The 19,931-nt window shown below is 39.0% G+C and overlaps 1 protein-coding gene across 2 annotated transcripts in view; it reads left to right on the top strand.

Annotated features, from left to right (window-relative positions):
- LOC131132144 (cell migration-inducing and hyaluronan-binding protein-like) overlaps nucleotides 1-19,931 on the top strand; it is a 114,542-nt gene that overhangs the window by 90,033 nt on the left and 4,578 nt on the right. For both annotated transcript variants that reach the window (XM_058077488.1, XM_058077489.1), the window contains 16 exons: nucleotides 894-1,103; nucleotides 2,609-2,814; nucleotides 5,019-5,088; nucleotides 5,604-5,732; nucleotides 7,407-7,492; nucleotides 8,431-8,562; nucleotides 8,648-8,683; nucleotides 12,011-12,166; nucleotides 12,407-12,587; nucleotides 12,732-12,947; nucleotides 13,490-13,701; nucleotides 16,286-16,471; nucleotides 16,633-16,837; nucleotides 17,745-17,831; nucleotides 18,201-18,358; nucleotides 19,808-19,908. In XM_058077488.1, coding sequence (XP_057933471.1) covers nucleotides 894-1,103; nucleotides 2,609-2,814; nucleotides 5,019-5,088; nucleotides 5,604-5,732; nucleotides 7,407-7,492; nucleotides 8,431-8,562; nucleotides 8,648-8,683; nucleotides 12,011-12,166; nucleotides 12,407-12,587; nucleotides 12,732-12,947; nucleotides 13,490-13,701; nucleotides 16,286-16,471; nucleotides 16,633-16,837; nucleotides 17,745-17,831; nucleotides 18,201-18,358; nucleotides 19,808-19,908 — 2,371 coding nt within the window. The remainder of the gene's footprint in view (nucleotides 1-893; nucleotides 1,104-2,608; nucleotides 2,815-5,018; nucleotides 5,089-5,603; nucleotides 5,733-7,406; nucleotides 7,493-8,430; nucleotides 8,563-8,647; nucleotides 8,684-12,010; nucleotides 12,167-12,406; nucleotides 12,588-12,731; nucleotides 12,948-13,489; nucleotides 13,702-16,285; nucleotides 16,472-16,632; nucleotides 16,838-17,744; nucleotides 17,832-18,200; nucleotides 18,359-19,807; nucleotides 19,909-19,931) is intronic.

The raw sequence follows: 19,931 nt of genomic DNA on the forward strand, positions 1-19,931 counted from the left end.
CTGAATAAGAATGTAAAGTAACAAATCGAAGTTTATTCGACGGAACACTTTTATAATGTCATGGAATCTATACAATTTTTTCGGAATATCCTTTATTTTCAGTGCAGGGATACATTATTATTAAGTCATTTAATTAAAAATTTTAATCAAATTAATTACACTTTTCAAATGAATTAATCATAATGAAACATCATTCGCAACTATGTCTGAAAAAGGACTATTTTTGCTGTATTTTATTAAAAGAAAGGTAAACGACTGTAAGGTAATACCTCATTTATCGTGGTTGATTGGTGAATTTCTTTTTAACAAATGTAATATCTTCGTACTGAGAGTATAGAAAACCTGTTTCTGACCTTCTAAATATGGTTCTTAACATAATTAGAGCCCTTGAAACATTAAATAACACCCCACAGTCACTTTTACACTCTTATTACCAAGTATAGGGGATATAATCACAGAAAATAAGTCATTTAAGACATTTCCAATGTTGGACAGGAAGTGATGTCAGAGGTTCAGAGTTGAGTTTGAGCTTGGCATGCGTTACAGCATTTTTGTGATGTTCAGAGTGTCAGTGAATGCTCCTCCGAGAGTTTAAATACTTTAAAGATGCCTTATCTTTTTATTTTTATAGTTTAGTTGACTAAATTTAGTCAAAAAACCGAATCAAAAACCGAAATCATAAACACTGCTGTGGAAAGCACAAACTTTCTTGTTTCAGAAAGTATTATTAGTTTGCACAAACAGTTGAAGAAAAAAAAGCCAAACATGCTATAGTTTGAACATGGCTGCTTTAATCACGCCACCAAGCTTCTTCCACCATTCCAGTCCCTCAAGTGTTTCTAACTTGGTTGCTATGTTCTCATGAAGTGATGGATCCTCTTTGTCATCATCAGGTGGAGCGAGGATTCAAAGCCGCTCATATATCAGGCATGGAGCTGCACCACATGGGTCAACAGACCATGGGACACTACCCCGTCCACTTCCATATGGATGGTGATGTGGATGAGAGGGGAGGCTACAACCCCCCCTCCTCTGTCAGTGATCTGTCTATCCACCACTCGTTCTCTCGTTGTGTCACCATCCATGGTTCCAATGGGCTTCTGGTGAGTTCACATCTTGGCAAGAAATATTTTGATTCTGTTCTTTTTTAGATTCGTTAAGAATGTTTGACCATTTTTAAGATATTTCTTTTGATTTTAAAATTGCACCTATAGATTCATTCATTCATTTTCTACCGCTTCTCCTCACGAGGGTCGCTGGAGCCTATCCCAGCTGTCTTCGGCCGAGTGGCGGGGTACACCCTGGACTGGTTGCCAGCCAATCACAGGGCACATATAGACAAACAACCATTCACACTCACATTCATACCTATGGACAATTTGGAGTCGCCAATTAACCTAGCATGTTTTTGGAATGTGGGAGGAAACCGGAGTACCCGGAGAAAACCCACGCATGCACGGGGAGAACATGCAAACTCCACACCTAGATGGCCGAGGGTGGAATTGAACACTGGTCTCCTAGCTGTGAGGTTTGCACGCTAATCACTCGCCCGCCGTGCAGCCCCTGTAGTTTCATATTCATAATTAATACTATTAATATTACTATTAGCAACTAACATAAACTAACATAAATAACAGCAGCTCAGAAATGCAAACTGTGGCTCCAAGGGCTTCCAGTCTTTGGGAGGTTTTTGTCCTTCCTTTTTGAGATGCAAACGGAGTGCTGTCTATGGGCTCAAAGGAACTGTGGTGCATACGTATGTACCTATGTATGTACGTATATATGTACGTATAAGGGTACGTTGGTCTCTCCAATGTAGATGTCATTGCTCTCCTCACTGCACTCTACTGCATAAACAACATTGCTGGATTTAGTTTTTCTGGTACATCAGCCACATAAAAGACCACCACATTTCACCGCCTGTTTCTATTCTCAGGCTGGTGTGTCTTGACCCTTCTTCTCCTGGTGGATGTCACAAAGTCCCTTATGTGTGTCTGATTCTTTTGTCTTTCATTGTCAGTGGTGGGGATCATCTCTGCTCTGTCCTGGAGGTTCTAGTAGGTGATAGCGGTCAAAGAGCAGATACTGGTCTGCAGATATTCTGTAGAAGTCAATATTGAGGCTTTCGTTTTCCCAGCATTGCGTTGATTTTGCAGTCCGAAAATGGCAATATGTTTACTTTTATGCCTTCCTGAGTGAAATGGATGTCTCTGTCCACAGGGTTGATGTGTTCTGTGAACAAATCTACTTGGCAGGTTCACTAATAAAGTTTTTCTCTGCATGTACAAGATCTACAGGGAAGATATTGTATAAAAAAATACATGAAAATTGTAATGGTTACTGTAAATGTGGAAATGTACATATTATTACTACAGGATAAGACTGAAGACCAGCTGGTTTGTCTAGAGACCAGAGGACCAGGAACTGAATTAGTGGGATTTCTTGTTATATTCTGGTTCTTACATTGGTTCTGTTGGGGCTGTGATGTGTAATATGCATTTTCTGTCCACTTTCTCATGCACCCGAATCATTATTATGTTAAGGCTTACTTCTGTGGTTGAATCACTGTTGGTATTAAATGTCAATCAACGATACGTTGTCATTACAGGTCAAGGACGTGGTGGGCTACGACGCGCTCGGCCATTGTTTCTTCACAGAGGACGGTCCAGAGGAGAGAAACACATTTTATCACTGTCTGGGCCTCATGGTCCGAGCAGGAACTCTCCTGCCTTCAGACAGAGACAGTAAAATGTGTCGTGACATCACTGATGGAGCCTACCCAGGATACGTCGCCAACCCACGGCAAGACTGCAGGTAACACTGCACGTACACGCTAGCGTCTAGCTCAGGTCTAGCTCACACTGTACAATGTTTTTCAGCTCTAACTTGCACTCACACTGTATCATGTTTATAAGTACATTTGAATACATTTCAAGTCTTCTTCTGGGATATATTTCCTAACAAAGTATCACTTTTCTTTGCACACTTTGTCCGAAATACGTTTGATTTAAAGCATTAAATAGCAGCACTGAATATAAAGTGTCCTAATCCAGGTCACATGACTTGGATCTCTTTGAAGCGCTTTGCATGAAGCCGCAGAGTATCAGCAAAGGTTTTGGATTCATGATGGCGTTCACGTAGACAGAATCATCCACCTTCTCCAGCATTAGCATACAAGAAGCATTTGCTTTTCTCCCACATTATCCGAGGATCTGTTTCCTTCTGGTTCCTGCCTTCTTCCTCCTCCATCCAATTCATACAGTATGGTACATTGTGCTTGAGGCTTCACGCTATCACGGTAAAATATATAAAATATTAGGTTAAGTTAATGCGTTAATGACGTGTTAACAGAAGTTTCCTTTAACAGCTGTGATTAACATATGCTCCGCCTGTTTGACCCTCGGCCCACACCGTAGTTTGATTGAAGCAGATTGAGCAGAAATTGAGAAAGAAGAGTATTTTGATTGGTTAGCTTTCAAAGCCCTGGCACATGGCTCTTGTAGCAAGACAATAGGTATTTGTATCTACTGTCGCTGTGAGACTGGAGCAGTGCTATTGTTTTTATTGTCATATACAGTGCTACCTTGGCATAACTAACCAGTGCTTTTCACATTTAGACATCTCTCTGATGATTTTGGCATTGAACTGCCAGCTAAATTGGAGTTACAGCTGCTATTGACGGGCTGTCAGTGTGATGACCGTGGCTGAAGTCCAGTGTTGTCCTAGGGGGAAAATACATTGGTGTATCGGTGCGTTCAATGACCATTAAAAAAGTGGGATGAGTTGCAGCTCACATTAAATATTCAAAAATAATTGTGGTGTAATAAAATAATATTGACTGTAATATAATGATTACTTTCTATATACGTATTTGAATGTGTTTTAAAAGCAAAAAGAAATTCCATTGACTTTGCAAATTTGATGAATTTTTACTATTGCCCCGTGTTTTAGGTATTTTCATTTGTGCATTTCATGAAGGAAAGGTGCATTGTGGCAAATCCTTAATAATAATCCTTTCTGAATGTTCCTAAATAGTCTTACTCAAAAACATTTTGAATTTAAAACCAGTATCATAAATAAACAAATCTTATTTTGAGCTGACACAAATTAACAAAAACATGCGTAAGAGGTCTCACTTGTATATGTATTAACTTTTGTGGGCGTGTTTAAGAACCAATATGCTAATAATAAAGAAAAATAGTAATACAAAATATGTTTTAAATAATGGTCTAGTTCCGAAATCGATTTCCTTTTATGTAAAATTTGATGTAATTATCGTTGTAGTTGTGGTAAAAATTGTTTACCACAAAGAGATTTCCCCTACTTATTAAAAACTTAATAAAAAAAAGTTTTTCTATATGGTAAATACAATGGGGAAAATGGCATTTGAAATATTTTTGTAAATTTACAAAGATATGAAGAAGACATCATTTTTGTGGTAGCTTTATTGTACAAAAGAAGCAAAAACCCTGAAAACTATCCTGGACAAAGGTTGAATAACTGACCTTGATTCTCAGTTGGCCATTTAAAATGTTGTTTACTCAAAGGTCTTCACAATATTTACTATATTGTGTTTTCATAGTGGAACATTATGTGAAATGATTGTCATTGTGGGTTTCCTCCTTGTATTCTGACCTTCATGGCTTTCTTGATAGAAATAGAAATGATGTAGCAATTCATGTTGTTCACCCTGGCTGCTGTAGTCTAGTGCTTATTCCAAACTTTTTCCATCGAGCGCCATATACTGAAAAATGCATTCTGCAAATGACCACTACATGTTGACATGCACTGCTCAAGGGAGTGCTGCTCAGGGACAAATTTGATTGGCAAAAATCTTGATGGTTGGGCAAAATCTGCAGGGAAGTTGTAGGAATTTGACAAAGTTGCAAGGCATAATATGCACGATTTGTCTGATTTTGTGTTAACTGGTGCGATCGCAGCATCACAAAATCCCGCAGGGGATGTCTATTTTTCTGTTTTTTCTTCCCCACTGAGTTACCGTCTCTCTTTTTTTCAAGCGCAACTTCAACTTTCTGGATTGCCAACCCCAATAACAACCTCATCAACTGTGCTGCTGCAGGCTCAGAGGTGAGTTTCCATCTCTTTTATGCCTCTCAGCCTCCATCTCAAGTGCGGGTTTGTCTCATTACCGTGTTGCCAGGTCAGATTCATGACAAACTTCCACATCGAGCAGACAGAACTGCACATTCCATGTGTGAGCGTGCCAATTACGATCACACTTTGGGATTTGACACAGCTGTAGACGTTTCATACGGGGACGGTGAAATAAAAAGCTAATCCATCCAGATATGTTCAGAGGTGCGAACCACACACAACGGATCCAGGAATTTAAATAGGACCAAAAATGGCAGGGGTAGTAATGAGCTGCATGTCAAAAAAAAAATATATATATATAGTATAATTTTTTCTCCATTTTCTGGTTGTGGAAGTTAAACCCCTTGACAAGAAGAAACTGTTGCAAAAAGAAACTAAATTAAAAATATGCCAAACTGTACATTCATGTTAAGAAAGTGCTTTGCATTTGCCCGTTTTATTCTTCTGTGTGACAGAATCTTTACAGATGTTCCATGTGTGTCCTGTAGGAAACCGGTTTCTGGTTTATTTTCCACCATGTACCCACCGGACCCTCGGAGGGGTTATACTCGCCTGGGAAAACAGAACACACACCTATGGGTCAGTTCAGCAACAACAGAGCCCACTCCAACTACCGGGTGAGTCTGGACACATGAACATTATAAGAGAGATGATAAAAAAAAAGAAAATTGATAAAAACAATCCTTCACATAGTGAGATTAGACAGTGTGTGCAACAAGGAGAAGGAAAGCAAACTAAATCAAGGGCAGGAAAGAAAATGGAAACCTATAGGCGAGTGATGTACATATATTTGGTAATGGTAATGGTAATGGTTTTATTTCATTTGAACATGCATCAGATTACAATTGAGTGCATCCCATAATCAGTTCCCAGTTCCACATGTCCAAAAGGAGTAGGAAGAAGCAAAGCTTATTAAATCCTACCCCTCCATTTGGTACTTTTACAATCAGTAACTGTTACATTTGTTCACTTCCTGCTTTCCTAATATTTTTTATTTATAAATGTTTTTAATTTTTTAATGTTTGAATTTTTAAATTTTTTAATTTTTTAATTTTTTAATTTTTTAATTTTTTAATTTTTTAATTTTTTAATTTTTTAATTTTTTAATTTTTAATTTTTTTAATTTTTTTAATTTTTTTAATTTTTTATTTTTTTTTATTTTAATTTTTTTTAATTTTTTTAATTTTTTAATTTTTTAATTGTGTTATTTTTTATTTATTTTGCCTCGTACCGAAGTACAAGGTGATATGAGCATCCAATGACATAATGGGTACCATAGTAAGTGTCAATATAGTGATATATATAGCACATCATGACTGGTTCAAGACTCTTCATCCTTGTATTTAGCAAACATCAACTGCTTGTATTGTTTCTTGAATTGGCTCATCGTTGTGCATTGTTTGACTTCCTTACTCAATCCATTCCATAGTTTGATTCCACATACTGAAATGCTATGGCTAGCATAACGTAGTCCTAGCATAGAAGTGTTTCAAATGTACTTCTTCCCTGAGATCATATTTCTCCTCTCTTGTAGAGAAGTATTGGATGACATTTTTAGCTAATTGGCTATTTTTAGTCTTATGCATCATTTTAGCTGTTTGTTTAGCTGTTTACACTTATTCTGAACAGCACCTGTCACTTTTATAATTATCTTGTTATTCCTTGTTTTATTTTTATCCTTTTCCTTATTCTTATTTTTACTTTCTACAAAATGCACCGTGGAGTTGCACTCAAATTTTGTTGTATGCAATACAATGACAATAAATTCTGATTCTGAGTGGCACCTGCCGCATTAAGGACAGTTTGAGTGTTTATGACATGCTGGTGGAAAGTGTTGCACTCCTGATGGCTCTTTGCGCCTTTTTCTACGTTTTACTTGGGATCAACCTAATGGGAGCATAGCTCATGTCATCCTGCCGCCATGGGATGTTTGTAACACAAGGTTGCTTTTGGAGCTGAGGTTGATTTTTTTCATGTGTTATGCATGAAATACTATTATTTTCCAATGATACATTATCCGCATTTCTCAAAAGCAATGGCATCCATAGCTTCTAACTCTCTTAATGCCATTCACCAATTCACAAGTGACACTGTATATGTTGCATTGACATTGAAAGTATTAGTAATATTGTATATTGTAATTGTAATATAAAATACAACCTGTTTTTTGTGGAATTTGATGGAAATGTTTGCCAACCCATGGCTTGAAAATGCATAACTTATCAAAAGTGTTAACAAGCTCTACTGTTGCTCAGTGTTTGAATATTTGAATATTTCTGTCGTGGTCTCAGGCTGGATTCATTCTGGACAATGGAGTCAAGACCACTCAGGCCAATGACAAGGACAAGAGACCCTTCCTGTCGCTGATCGGATCCAGGTCAGCCTCCATTAAACTTGTTCCAGCCTGTCACTTCATGTTTCACATCCAGAACTATTTGGAGGACATTAGTGATGGTAAAGCTGATTCCAATTACTGACTCCGATTCTTATGAGTCACAAGTGAATTGGGTACTCCAGTTTTTGTTGAGAACCCATGGGTCAGTGAAACTCGAGTGTCCGCCCGGTAACCGTGAGTCAGTGAAACTTCAGTCTTGACTTGACTCCTGAACAACCAATCGAGTCATGAAACTCGAGCCTTTTGTCAAGCACCCGTAAATCAGTGATACCTGAGTCTTCATTTAGCACCAGAAGCTCTAGCCTTTGTCAGGTACCTGTTTGTTTCTTTCTTTCGGCTTTTTCCTGATTTCGGAGTCGCCACAGCGGGTCTTTTGATCTGCATACTGATTCTAGCTTGAGCACTTTATATTCCGGATGCCCTTCCTGACGAATACCAATGATGACTTTGAGTCAGTGAAAGTTTATCCTTTGATAAACACTCGTAAATCAGTGATACTTGAGTCTTCGTTGAGCACTTGAGAGTCAATGAGACTTTATGCCCCGTCAAGTACCTGTTAGTCAGTGAGACTCTTTCGGTTTTTGACAAGAACCTGTTAGTCAGTGAGACTCTTACAGTTTTTGACAAGAATGTGTTAGTCAGTGAAACTCTTTTAGTTTTTGTCAAGAACCTGTGAATCAGTGAAAGTCCAGTCTTCATCAAGCACCGATGAGTCAAAAAAACTTTTTGTCGAGCACCTGTGAGCCAGTGAAACCCGAGTGTTCAGATTTCATGACTTGTACATCTCTAGCACGCATTGCCAGGCAGAAATAAGACAACAACTACTGGACCCTTAATGCATGAATGACGTTTCTATGTGTCTGTCTATGACAAAAGGTCTGTTTTGTTAATACCGGTGATGGTACCTGTCAACCTTTTAGGTATGGCCCCCACCAGGATGCTGACCCTTTCAAACCCAGAGTTCCTGCTCTCATTCACCATTTTGTAGCCTACAAGAACCAGGATCATGGTGCGTGGCTGAGAGGAGGGGATGTCTGGCTTGACGACTGCCAGTGAGTGCATTCCACTGACTTTTTTTGAGTGACTCAAAATGCACTTGATTATTTTATTGTATTTCTGTTTTGTTTTTTTTTTTAGATTTGCAGATAATGGCATTGGCCTTACTCTGGCAAGGTAAGAACTTTTTCTGAATCAGTGAATCAGTAATTATGGAGGCCATTTGCTTGTTGTAATGCTCTCTTAAATCTTTTTTTATCAACTCTAAATCTGATAATAGACATACTGACCTACTCAAAAAATGTGAATGGGGTAAAACTGGGGAACTATATTTAAAGTTTGGATATGTTTCCAAAGCCAAAATGTGTGTTTGTGTGGAGTGAGTGTTTAACATGGAATCATGAAAATACAATTATCAAATATTACAATATAAAATAATATACCCACATGGCGTTTATGCCAATAGCATTTTGTCTCAAAGCACATTACAGTGATATGCAATAAATAAATAACAAAAAAATTATAATAATTTATTAATATAATAATATATAAATAATGTACAATATATTTTATATATTTAATATATAAATAATATAATATTATATATATATATATATTTATTTATATAATATAATAATAATTCAGGATTGTGCTGAGATTTTCAAGAACGACCCCCCCCTTCCCAAATTGACTTTTGTCCTTCCCATGGCCTGCAGAGGATGCGAATGATGCAAGCTGAAAGCTCAAGGGCACAACGTAAGTGTGAATTGTGACTACATTTTTTAAAAATAAAACAAAATAAAATAAAAGTGTAGTTATTAGGGACTAGTAAATAACATAACTGTGTAAAAAAATACATAATAATATTAATATTTTAATAATTTATCGTAATTTTTGAAGGATTTACAAGTAGAATTTTAGAAATCTGGAACACATTCTGTTATGCAGTGTTGGAGTTAGTTTAAATTAATCTATTAATCTATTAATTTCCAAATAGCACCAATTCGGTGGAATGGCCCACACACTATATTTTCTGTCTATTTTATTTGTTTGCCTTTGCTAGCTGTGATGTAAGACACCCCTCTCTCTCTTTCTCTCGGCATGTGTGAGTAATTGGAAAATACCTTATAAGGAGCTTAGGGGGCAGTGGTAAACAGTGCTTTGAAGCAGTGTGAAAAGTAATTTAAGAGTTGTCCCTGAGGTGTGAATTAGAGTAAAGTCTTTAGGCATGATGCATACTGATGATCCCGCCCCACATCAGTCCTACATAATGCATGGTAAGCTTAGGTGCAGCAGAGCTGATGGACATGCATGCTACATATTCAGGAATATATTTCCATAACATTGCACCACTGCAATAGTATAATAGTTAAGCAAGCTCTACTATAATATTTAAACTGAGGCAAAGACATTCAAACCTTCAAATGAACTGCATCTGACTTTACAAATGCAAATAAATTCTGTAGCTTCAGGATTTGCCTTTCCTGGTAATGTGCACTAATTTTCTACTCACATTTGCAGTTTGCAACACAACCTAGCCTGTCCAATCATAGTGGCAAAACATGACTAAAAATTGATGTTTTAGTGTTGGCATCTCCCCCGCTGTAGACCCACCATCTGCAAGGGTAAACATAAGAGTCCAGTGTATTTAGCGATGGGTGGCAGCCAATGTTGGGTGCCTGGGTGACCTTGTCTTTGTCTGTCAAATTTGGTTCTTGGAATATGGAATGTAAGTTTTCCTGTGGGAGAAGGCTTTATTGGGGTCCCTCGAGGGTGTGTGAGAGAGCATGGCTGCTGAGGACTCTCTAGTTCTACTGGGAGACTTCATTGACCGAGAAGGCCGTGATTGGGAGAAATGATATGAATCCTGTGGTGCGATTGGATTTGAACTGTGCAAATCCTAATTTATTCAAAACAAACAACGTGCAGGAACATGAGAATGTCCATCAGTGTACCTGACACCTTAGACCGCAGGTCTATGAACGACTTTGTAGTCGGATCATCAGACCTGCGTCTGCATGTTGTCAGCATACTAGTGAAGAGAGGGGCTGAGCTGGCAACTGATCAGTTGGAAGAATTGGGTTAGATGGCTGGGAAAGAGTTTTCCATTCATCCGGCAGGGCTTTACCTGCAGCGATATTGAGTCGAAATGGGCCGTATTCTGTGCCTCTATAGCTGTGGTTGGAAGGTAAGTCAATGCCAGTGACGGAAATCACACCCAATGTTGGAGATGTTAAGGAGACCATCAATCTGAAAAAGGAGTTCTACCTTACTGTTGTTTGAAGCAAAAAGTCAGAGTTTCATGAGCGGTACTCTGTCCATATTGTGTACAGTGGAGACGCAGACCTCCAGACCTCAACTGTGGACATTATTATTATTATTCAACTGTGGTTGAAGCAATACTTTGATAATAAATAATACAAAAATAATAATAATAAATTGGGAGTCGAACAGGTGTACAGAGTTTGTCTTACCTGGGGATACTTACCAGGGGAGTCACCTGCAGGAATGTTTGGGGAGGAGCCACCATGAGTCTCTGGGTTTTATAGGTTTGGTGATGTCATTAGTGACATCATCAGACCATACCATGTACTGAGGATGGGGGGAGGGCAGCTGGGGATGTATGGGGGGGGGGTGGCTGCAGTATTGGATTTCAGTGATGTGAGCAAATACCTTTTTTTCTTGATGCTGTTTTGGGAAGTCAAGTCATTCTTTTTTTTCCCAATTTATTTTATTTTATTTTTAGTGTTATCCGTAACTTTTTCTGTCAATCTAAATAAATGTGCCTAGACTGGGCGAACTGCAAGTCTGCCTCGTGAATTGGTTTGGCCTTCGGACACCGCATTACAACAATTTTAATAACGATTCAATTTGATTCACAATTCGTGGTTGCCGATACGATTCAAGGACGATATTAGTTCACTTAGAACGATACGAGCCGAAACGATTCAGTGCATTTAAATCGATTCTGTAACCTTTTCGCCAAAAATTCAACCAGTGCGACTGTGAACCTGTATACTTGACAGTGCAGGTGAAGTTTCGGATTCGGAATCAGGTATAAATGATGAGTAATTTTGATATACTTTATAAATTATCAATTAGTTAAAAAAACAAACAATTAGTTAAAAATTGGATGAACAGAGGTTTGTATAGCTTGCCATGGTTAATTCTTCACTACACTGGTGCACACACACCAGACATGTGGAGGACTATTTTATATTGGTATTGGAATAATGTATTGTATTCGGAATGCCAGCACTATAATGTGTGAGGTCATCATTCAGTTCCCAGTATGATCTCAGACTAAATGAGACATGGCTGTGTTGCAAACTTTGGTATTTCAGGAAGTTGGGTGATTTTCAAGAATGCTTGAAATGGACTTTGATGGGGGGTTTTTTTAATCTGGATTTAGATCTCCTACTCCCAGCAGCCATAAATTCCTTCACAGGTTTTTGTTTGACTCGTAGTTCTATTAGTTCTATTTTTTTCTGTCCCTGTGTGCAGTGGAGGGACATTTCCAGATGACGATGGCTCTCGTCAGCAAGTGAAGAATTCTGTGTTTGTTGGTGAAAGTGACAATCACGGGATGCCGCTCCCTGATAACAGTATCTGGGGCCCAGGCGGTGCTGACCCCACTGGTAGAACCCTCCCGCGGGGCATGTAAGTGACACCGACAAACAACAGAACACATGAAAGACATATATAAAAAGATGGAATACATTCATAAAAATACTTTTATCCCTCTGGTTGTCTTGCATACTGGAAGGGAGGGAGAGACACACTTTTTGGGACGGGGAAGCTCCACTGTTTAGTTATCACTTTCCATTTCATAGGAGCAGATCCTTTCACATGATACAAGATACCATCTTTTGTTTATTTATTTTTTTTATTTCCCTGCAGTGATTTCCCAATCCGGGGCATGCAGATCTACGATGGACCCATCAACGTGCAAAACTGTACATTTCGCAAATACACGGCTCTGGAGGGACGCCACAGTAGCGCTTTTGGTTTTCGACTCAACAACTCATGGCAGAGCTGCCCAAACAATAATGTGACGGACATCACCTTCGACCATGTACCTGTGAGTTTGTGTGCGTCTGCGTGTGTCCGTGTGTTTATCTGTGTGTGTGTGTGTGTGTGTGTACTATGCATTATGCATTTCCTTGAAATGAAATGTGTACCAATGTCTCCGCCCACCAGTGCGTGCTCCCTGTGCCTCCCATAGATCACATCCCGTGTGTTTTTTGGGGAGCCCGGTCCGTGGTTTAATAAAATGCAGATGGATGGGGACAAGACCACCATTTTTCACGATATTGACGGCTCGGTTAGCGAGTATCCGGGCGCTTACCTGGTTAAGGACGACAACTGGCTGGTGCGCCACCCAGACTGCATCGATGTGCCTGATTGGAGGGCTGCCATCTGCAGTGGCCACTACGCACAGGTAGACTATTCCATTCATTAACGTCCTCTATGTTTTAACCTAGTGATTATTAAATGAATTATCTTGACAGTGTTTCTATATTGAACAGATCTACACTTTGTTATATTATTATTTTTTGGGTTACAACATTTTATGTTACAGCCTTTCATGTTGCCATGTTTCATGTGACGAGGTTCCATGATATGATTTTGTTTTACAACATTTCAGGTTCCATACAGTCTTGTAGGTTACAATGTTTTGTGTTGTTGTGGAATTGTGTGTACAATTTCAGTTCATGTTATAGTTTCATGTTATTTATGTTAAACTGTTTTGTGTTTCATTTCATGATACAGTGTTATATGTTATGACATTTCATGTTATGACATTTGATATGATGCTTCTTCTTGCAAGGTTTCCTGTTACATGTTACATGACATTTTGTGTTACAATGTTTGGTGTTATGACACTGCGTGTTACAGCGTTTTACGTTACCTCAGTTCATGTTAATGTTTTACATGTTCAAGACATCGCTAGTCAGTATCTATTGGCTGTTGTTTCGACAGATCTACATCCAGACACGTAATCCCGCCAATCTGAACATGCACATTGTGAGAGATGAGTACCCCGATCGACCCCTGACACTAGAAGGCGCTCTTGGGAAGAGGAAGCACTACCAGCAGTTCCAGCCTGTGATCACCTTGGCAAAAGGCTACACCATCCACTGGGACCAAGCAGCACCTGCCGAGGTCACCGTCTGGCTCATTAACTTCAACAAGTCAGTAAACGGCATGCACATGTACATCAAGCATCACCTGATTTCAGGTCCCTTCAAAGCCTGGAAGTTTACAATCATCATGGGAATTCTTGTTATATTTATTTGCGGATTTTAATCATGTATTTTTAGCGTTGTTTTACATCTTCAATTTTTTGGGTCAAATTAAGTTTAATTTGAATTGTCTCTAATGCCTATCAAGGTTCAATATCATTGTTACAGCCCCTATTTGAGCACAATAGATAGATTAATTTACATTAACAGTCAAAACTGATTTACAGTGCAGTAATTTACCAGACCCGATCATGATAAATGTTGTTTTTATTATTATTGTGCCTCCTTTGAATGAGATCATTCAAACCTGCAATAAAGTTTGGTGCTTGTGTGTCTTACACTAACATAACTGACACCAGTCACCAGTGTAGAATACTACATATCATCTCAACGTATTTGAATGCATCTTCTGAATGCCTTATATTTGTATTTTACCTTGGAGGAAAATGGATGGATAGATGGATGGACCTCATGTAGCGATATCTATACTTGAAAAAGTTTAAAGGGGTCCTATTATGCTAATTTTCGGCCCTTTGTATTGAGATGTGGACTCCTACACACGAGTACCTACACAGAAAGCTTTTTAGATCTTCAAGAATCTGCACCTATTCCAGCTTTATTTCCTTGGATTTCCAAAACGGTCTGTTTTATTTTATTCCACCCAGTCACACCCACACCGCTGTGATTGGTCACACTCCAAAGCGCTACAGACTACTGCCGAACACCACTTTCTAATTTTGTCAGTATAGGACAGGGGTCGGCAACCTTTACTGTGAAAAGAGCCATTTTCCCCCCTTGCCCCTAAAGAAAAATCAGAAGAAATGTGTAGCACAGTGAATTGACAACCTGTTCCTTTTAGCTGGCGACCAACAGCTGTGATGAGCTCACATGCTGAGCCAATTAGGAGTCTCCCACGGTTTTGGCTGTCAAATTTGGAGGGAATTTTGGGGTATCAAAGTAGTTCAGATAAGAAAAGACGAGTTGATGGAGTACCCTTGCTAGAATTGAAGATAAACTTTCTCTCATTTATTTTTTAGAAATGTCAAATATCTCTGGTAAAGTAGGAATTTTTTTCCCTCCATGTTTACCTGTGTGAGCAATCCCACTGATTGGTCCTCATCTGGGCGAAAGCGATGAAAAGTTGAGCATTTTTTTTCAGCTTAGTGGGATCATAAGCAAACATATGCACATGGATTCTAATGGGTCAGCTAAACGCTCTTAAAATTGCTGAAGCAATATAATGAGGATACATATAATTCCGAGGATTCCGGATGTGGTCATGATGAGATTTGACTGAGTTTAATAGGCACTTTAGTCTGGTTCGGGGGTCTCAAACTCAATTTCACTCACTAAGAAGGGATGGCGCTAGCTAGTATATTATATTATTATATAATATAATATATATTATTATATAATTTTAATAATAATTTTAAAAAACGATACAATCTGAGAGCGTATTGATAATCCATAGTTTAATATCGCAATAATGTGAGATAAAAATGTTTTGTCACACCCCCAATTGGGAGTGATGCTGGCTCTGGTAGTACTTGGTTTGTAAGAAGTTGAACAGGTTGTTCATTATAACACATAGTAGTAGTTGCGCTATATGTTTTTATGTGTTACATGTTGTGCTGTCATTTTGTGTTGTGTTCTGCAAGTATGGGCTGCAAAACACGATTTGGCGAGCCGCATTGGCTCGTGGGCTGCAAGTTTGAGATCCCTCATCTAGTTAGTCCCCTCGGCTATCAACTCTATGCTGGCCACTCATGTTGGCTTAACACCTTACACCAATGGTATAGTGTTGCACACCACCCTTTTTATGCATAAGCACAATTAATTAATAGCTGGTTTACATGTGTTTTTTTCTGGGTTTTTGTTGTTGAGTTTCCATGTCAGTTAAAATGAACCTACCCTAAGGCTATGTCCACACTGACAGGAATGTTTTCAATAATGCACAAAAGAATATCCACCTTACATTCACCGACTATCATTCCCATTTTGGCTGCCAGAAGCTTGGAAAAGCAACCACATGGTTAGACATTATAAAGCATCTGTTCCTCAGTGTTCCGACTACAACATTGCAGTTTAATTTCAAGTGTTGTACAAAGCCCGTTGATGAGAAGCTACTGACTTTCTTAACATTATTGGTTTTTAAAAGAGGGCCACGGGCTTCAACTGTTGTTGGATTCACTACAAAAATAGGACAAGCTTCTCCATGTGGACTTTTTGGCTGGAAATGTGAAAGCAGCAAATGACCTGGTCTCACACTGAGAATGTAAGGTAGCGAGGCAAATAACTGTAGCACCATCTTCTGGTCACAAAGGATGAAAGCAAGTGAAGAGGCGGCACTCCTGCCTTTTGTATTCAAGCAAACTGTATTAAATGTTTCAATCTTGCATTGCATCCTGCATAAGTCTGGTTTTACTTGACTGATTTATACCATTTTAAAACTTGTACACAGGTGTAGCCACAAGATCTCTTTCCCAACAGATTATTTTTGTCTGATTGTAAACATATTTATCTGTTCTATCAGAAAAGACTGGATCAGTGTGGGCATCTGCTACCCACAAGGCACCACTTTTGTCGTCATCTCAGACATCCACAATCGTCTGACCAAACAGACCCACAAGACAGGAGTCTTCATGAGGACCACGCAGAGGGAGAAGATCAACCACTCACACCTGACCAGAGGCTACTACTACTGGGAGGAAGATACAGGGTCAGAAACACATGGCAAATTGGACCCAGTTTGTACACTTAAATAAGATTTTCACATTAATATTTGTGTGATGATAGTTATATATAGTTATGTATATATGTATATATAGTTATGTATAAATGCTGATGGCGAATGATGATGTAATCATGTGACCGTTGCAGGTTGCTCTTCCTGAAGGTACAGGCTCATAACGACAGGGAGCGGTTTGCATTCTGCTCCCTCAAAGGATGCGAGAGGGTGAAGATCACAGCCATCATCCCGAAAGGAAGTCCAGCTAGCAACTGCATGGCTCGAGCCTATCCAAAATATGCCGAGCTGCCTGTGGTGGACGTCCCCATGCCCAGAAAGATTCCCAATGAAAGACTGGTGAGAGACAGGGATGTTTTTCATTGCAACGGTTGTGTATGGAATCAATTTACTGTGATAAACAAGGGATTGTTGTACTGTATTTTGTTGTACTATTCAAGGTTTGCATCTACAAAGGATTTACAAACTTGACAGCGTATGCAAAGCTGATCGACTAACAGGGTGCGCCAAGAATCTATCATATGAGCAAAATAGCACTGTTTGCCTTCATGAATATGCAGATTATATGCAGAATATCGTGAAATATTGAGCAAACATGCAAATGGGGTCATTTTGCACCCACAATGTGATTTCTGAAAGTATGCTAGCATTTAAGCCATTTTAATAGTTATTAACTATTAACATTATCATGCTAACAGCTAACATTTTAGCATTGCTGGCATTTTAAAATTAGCATGTTATATTTTTTTGCTACTTTCAAACTTATGAACTTTCACAGTGTTTTTGTTTTAGGAGTTAGCATGGTAAAAGTTAGCATGTTAACATTAACATTAGTAACCACATTAGTATCTTAGCATTTAAGCCATTTTAATAGTTATTAACTTACATTAATAATATAGTACTATAATCTTATCATGCTAACAGCTAGCATTTTAGCATTGCTGGCATTTTTAAATTAGCATGTTATATTTTTTTGCTACTTTCAAACTTATAAACTTTCACAGTGTTTTTGTTTTAGTAGTTAGCATGGTAAAAGTTAGCATGTTAACATTAACATTAGTAACCACATTAGTATCTTAGCCTTACATAGACGCTTTGTGGTGTCGTGCTCGGTGTTGCATGCAAACAGTTAGCATGCTAGCTACAGCTTTTCAGTCCGACAGTTGGGTGCAACATTGCAGTTCGGTGTCACCATCGCCAGAATTTCATGTCTTGCAGTGCTAATTGTTGGTTTGATTTGTTTCAGCCCTCTCCAGAGCACTTACTGGAGGTTAAAATGGAGTCCTATAATACTCGCTTCTACCACATCAAGGAGGACTTTGCCTTTACTGAGGTAATCATTTTCTCAAACATTTCTTCTCCTCACACCCCTGACATTCAGTTGATCCCAATGGACACGGAAACATTCACCTCGGTAATGAGCCACATTTCCATCAATAAACTTCAATCCAGCTGCATGTTTTGGAACATTAAATTGTACTGAAAGAGACAACGTCAGAGTTAGGCAATGGAGCAACAAGGCACTTCAGGAAAACAAGAGAAAATACATTCAAAAAACAATAAAAGGCATAAAATGCTTAAGAATAGCCACATAGCAAAGCACAAATGGAAAATACAATAATAAGCACAGTACAGACCATGACGATGTAGGACGACGTGTCGTGGGGCTTAGAACACGATTGTGATTGTCTGTTGGTTCCAGGTCAATGGGAAGAAGTTGTACCAAGCAGAAGAGGGCGTGCACCTGACGGTCATCGACGGGCATGACGGGAAGGTGGTCGAGAACAAAGCATTCAGGAACGCAATCCTTCAGGGTGTCCCTGCCCAAGTAGACAAGTACATCAGCGAACTGAGAGATGGGTAAGTCATGCTAAATGCATGTATTATTTAACACTGTTGTGTAATACAAATGTACTTTGAATGGATGTAAACAATTCCTAACTTCCTGTTGTTTGGCTCTTATTTTGATATTACTTCTTTTTTGCTCCATCCTGTGTTTCACCTGCTTTAGTTTTCATGTTCTCTCATGACGCACCAAACAACCATTCACACTCACATTCATACCTACGGACAATTTAGAGTCACCAATTAACCTAGCATTTTTGGAATGTGGGAGGAAACCGGAGTACCCGTTGTAAAAACTTAAACTCCACACAGAGATGCCCAAGACTCGAACCCAGGTCTTCCCAATCTCCTGACTGTGTGGCCAGCAGTGAATTCAAGCTCAAGTACCAAGCAACTAAGTACTAAGTACCCCACCAACTAAGTAGGGGTGATGTACAGACGTAGTACTCAAGTTTGCTAATCATATGTCAAGCAAAGCGAAGAGGCACAGAACACAGACTATAATCATCAATGTAGACAGTGTATTTACTTAACTATATGGAATGACCAAAGATTAACTCAAAATATTAACAACTATTTAAAGAGCAATGTTTGCAAAGCATGATGGGAACTCACATTAGAATTATTTGGTGCATACTACTATTACACACATTATACTCTGTCTTGTAGAAGCTGTGTAGCTCGGCTTGTAGAGTGCTTTGTTTGTAATCTGGAGGCCCTAAGATCCAATCCACAGGTACTAAACTACTTTAAATGGTACTATAAAATGGTAAAATGGTACTCCGGTTTCCTCCCACATTCCAAAAACATGCTAGGTTAATTGGCCACTCCAAATTGTCCATAGGTATGAATGTGAGTGTGAATGGTTGTTTGTCTATATGTGCCCTGTGATTGGCTGGCGACCAGTTCAGATTTTTTTAAATGTAGCCAGTTAAAGGCAATTATAATTATATGTAGAACAGCTACTTTTCAAAACAGTCGCGGGGGTGCTGGAGCTCATCCCAGCTGTCTTCAGGCGAGAGACGGGGTACACCTTGGACTGCATGAGAACACACGCATGAGAACATGCAAATTCCACACAGAAATGGCCGAGGATGGAATCAAACTCTGGTCTTTAAGCTGTGAGGCCTGTGCGCTAACCACTTGCACACACATGCAGCCTATTTAGAATATAATTGTATTTAAATGTGCCTGCGGGTCGGACTTTGGACACCACCGTATTACATGAGTCTTAACCACCATCCATCTCATTCACTCAATAGCATTGCTTTTTACGATTGTGTTGTAGAGTTATATAGTTTTATTATTTTTCTTCATGCTTATTTCGCCACTGTGGGTTCGCTCGGAGCTGTAGAGATTACTGTAATAATTCTTGCTTTAAGTAGATGTAGGGTAAATAGAGTGGAAAAGCTTGTTCTCTGGCATTTGCACTGCTGTTGAAAACATTTCTGGTTATTTCCACAGTTCAATTGTTCTCATGACGTCCAAAGGTCGTCTGGTGACAAGAGGAATATGGACCAAAACGCTGGAACGACTTGGAGCCGACCCAAACGTCAAACTCAAAGGTTTGGCTTCATGTTTCCATGAC

The sequence above is a fragment of the Doryrhamphus excisus genome, chromosome 7, assembly GCF_030265055.1.
Source record: "Doryrhamphus excisus isolate RoL2022-K1 chromosome 7, RoL_Dexc_1.0, whole genome shotgun sequence".
In the NCBI taxonomy this organism is placed as follows: domain Eukaryota; kingdom Metazoa; phylum Chordata; class Actinopteri; order Syngnathiformes; family Syngnathidae; genus Doryrhamphus; species Doryrhamphus excisus.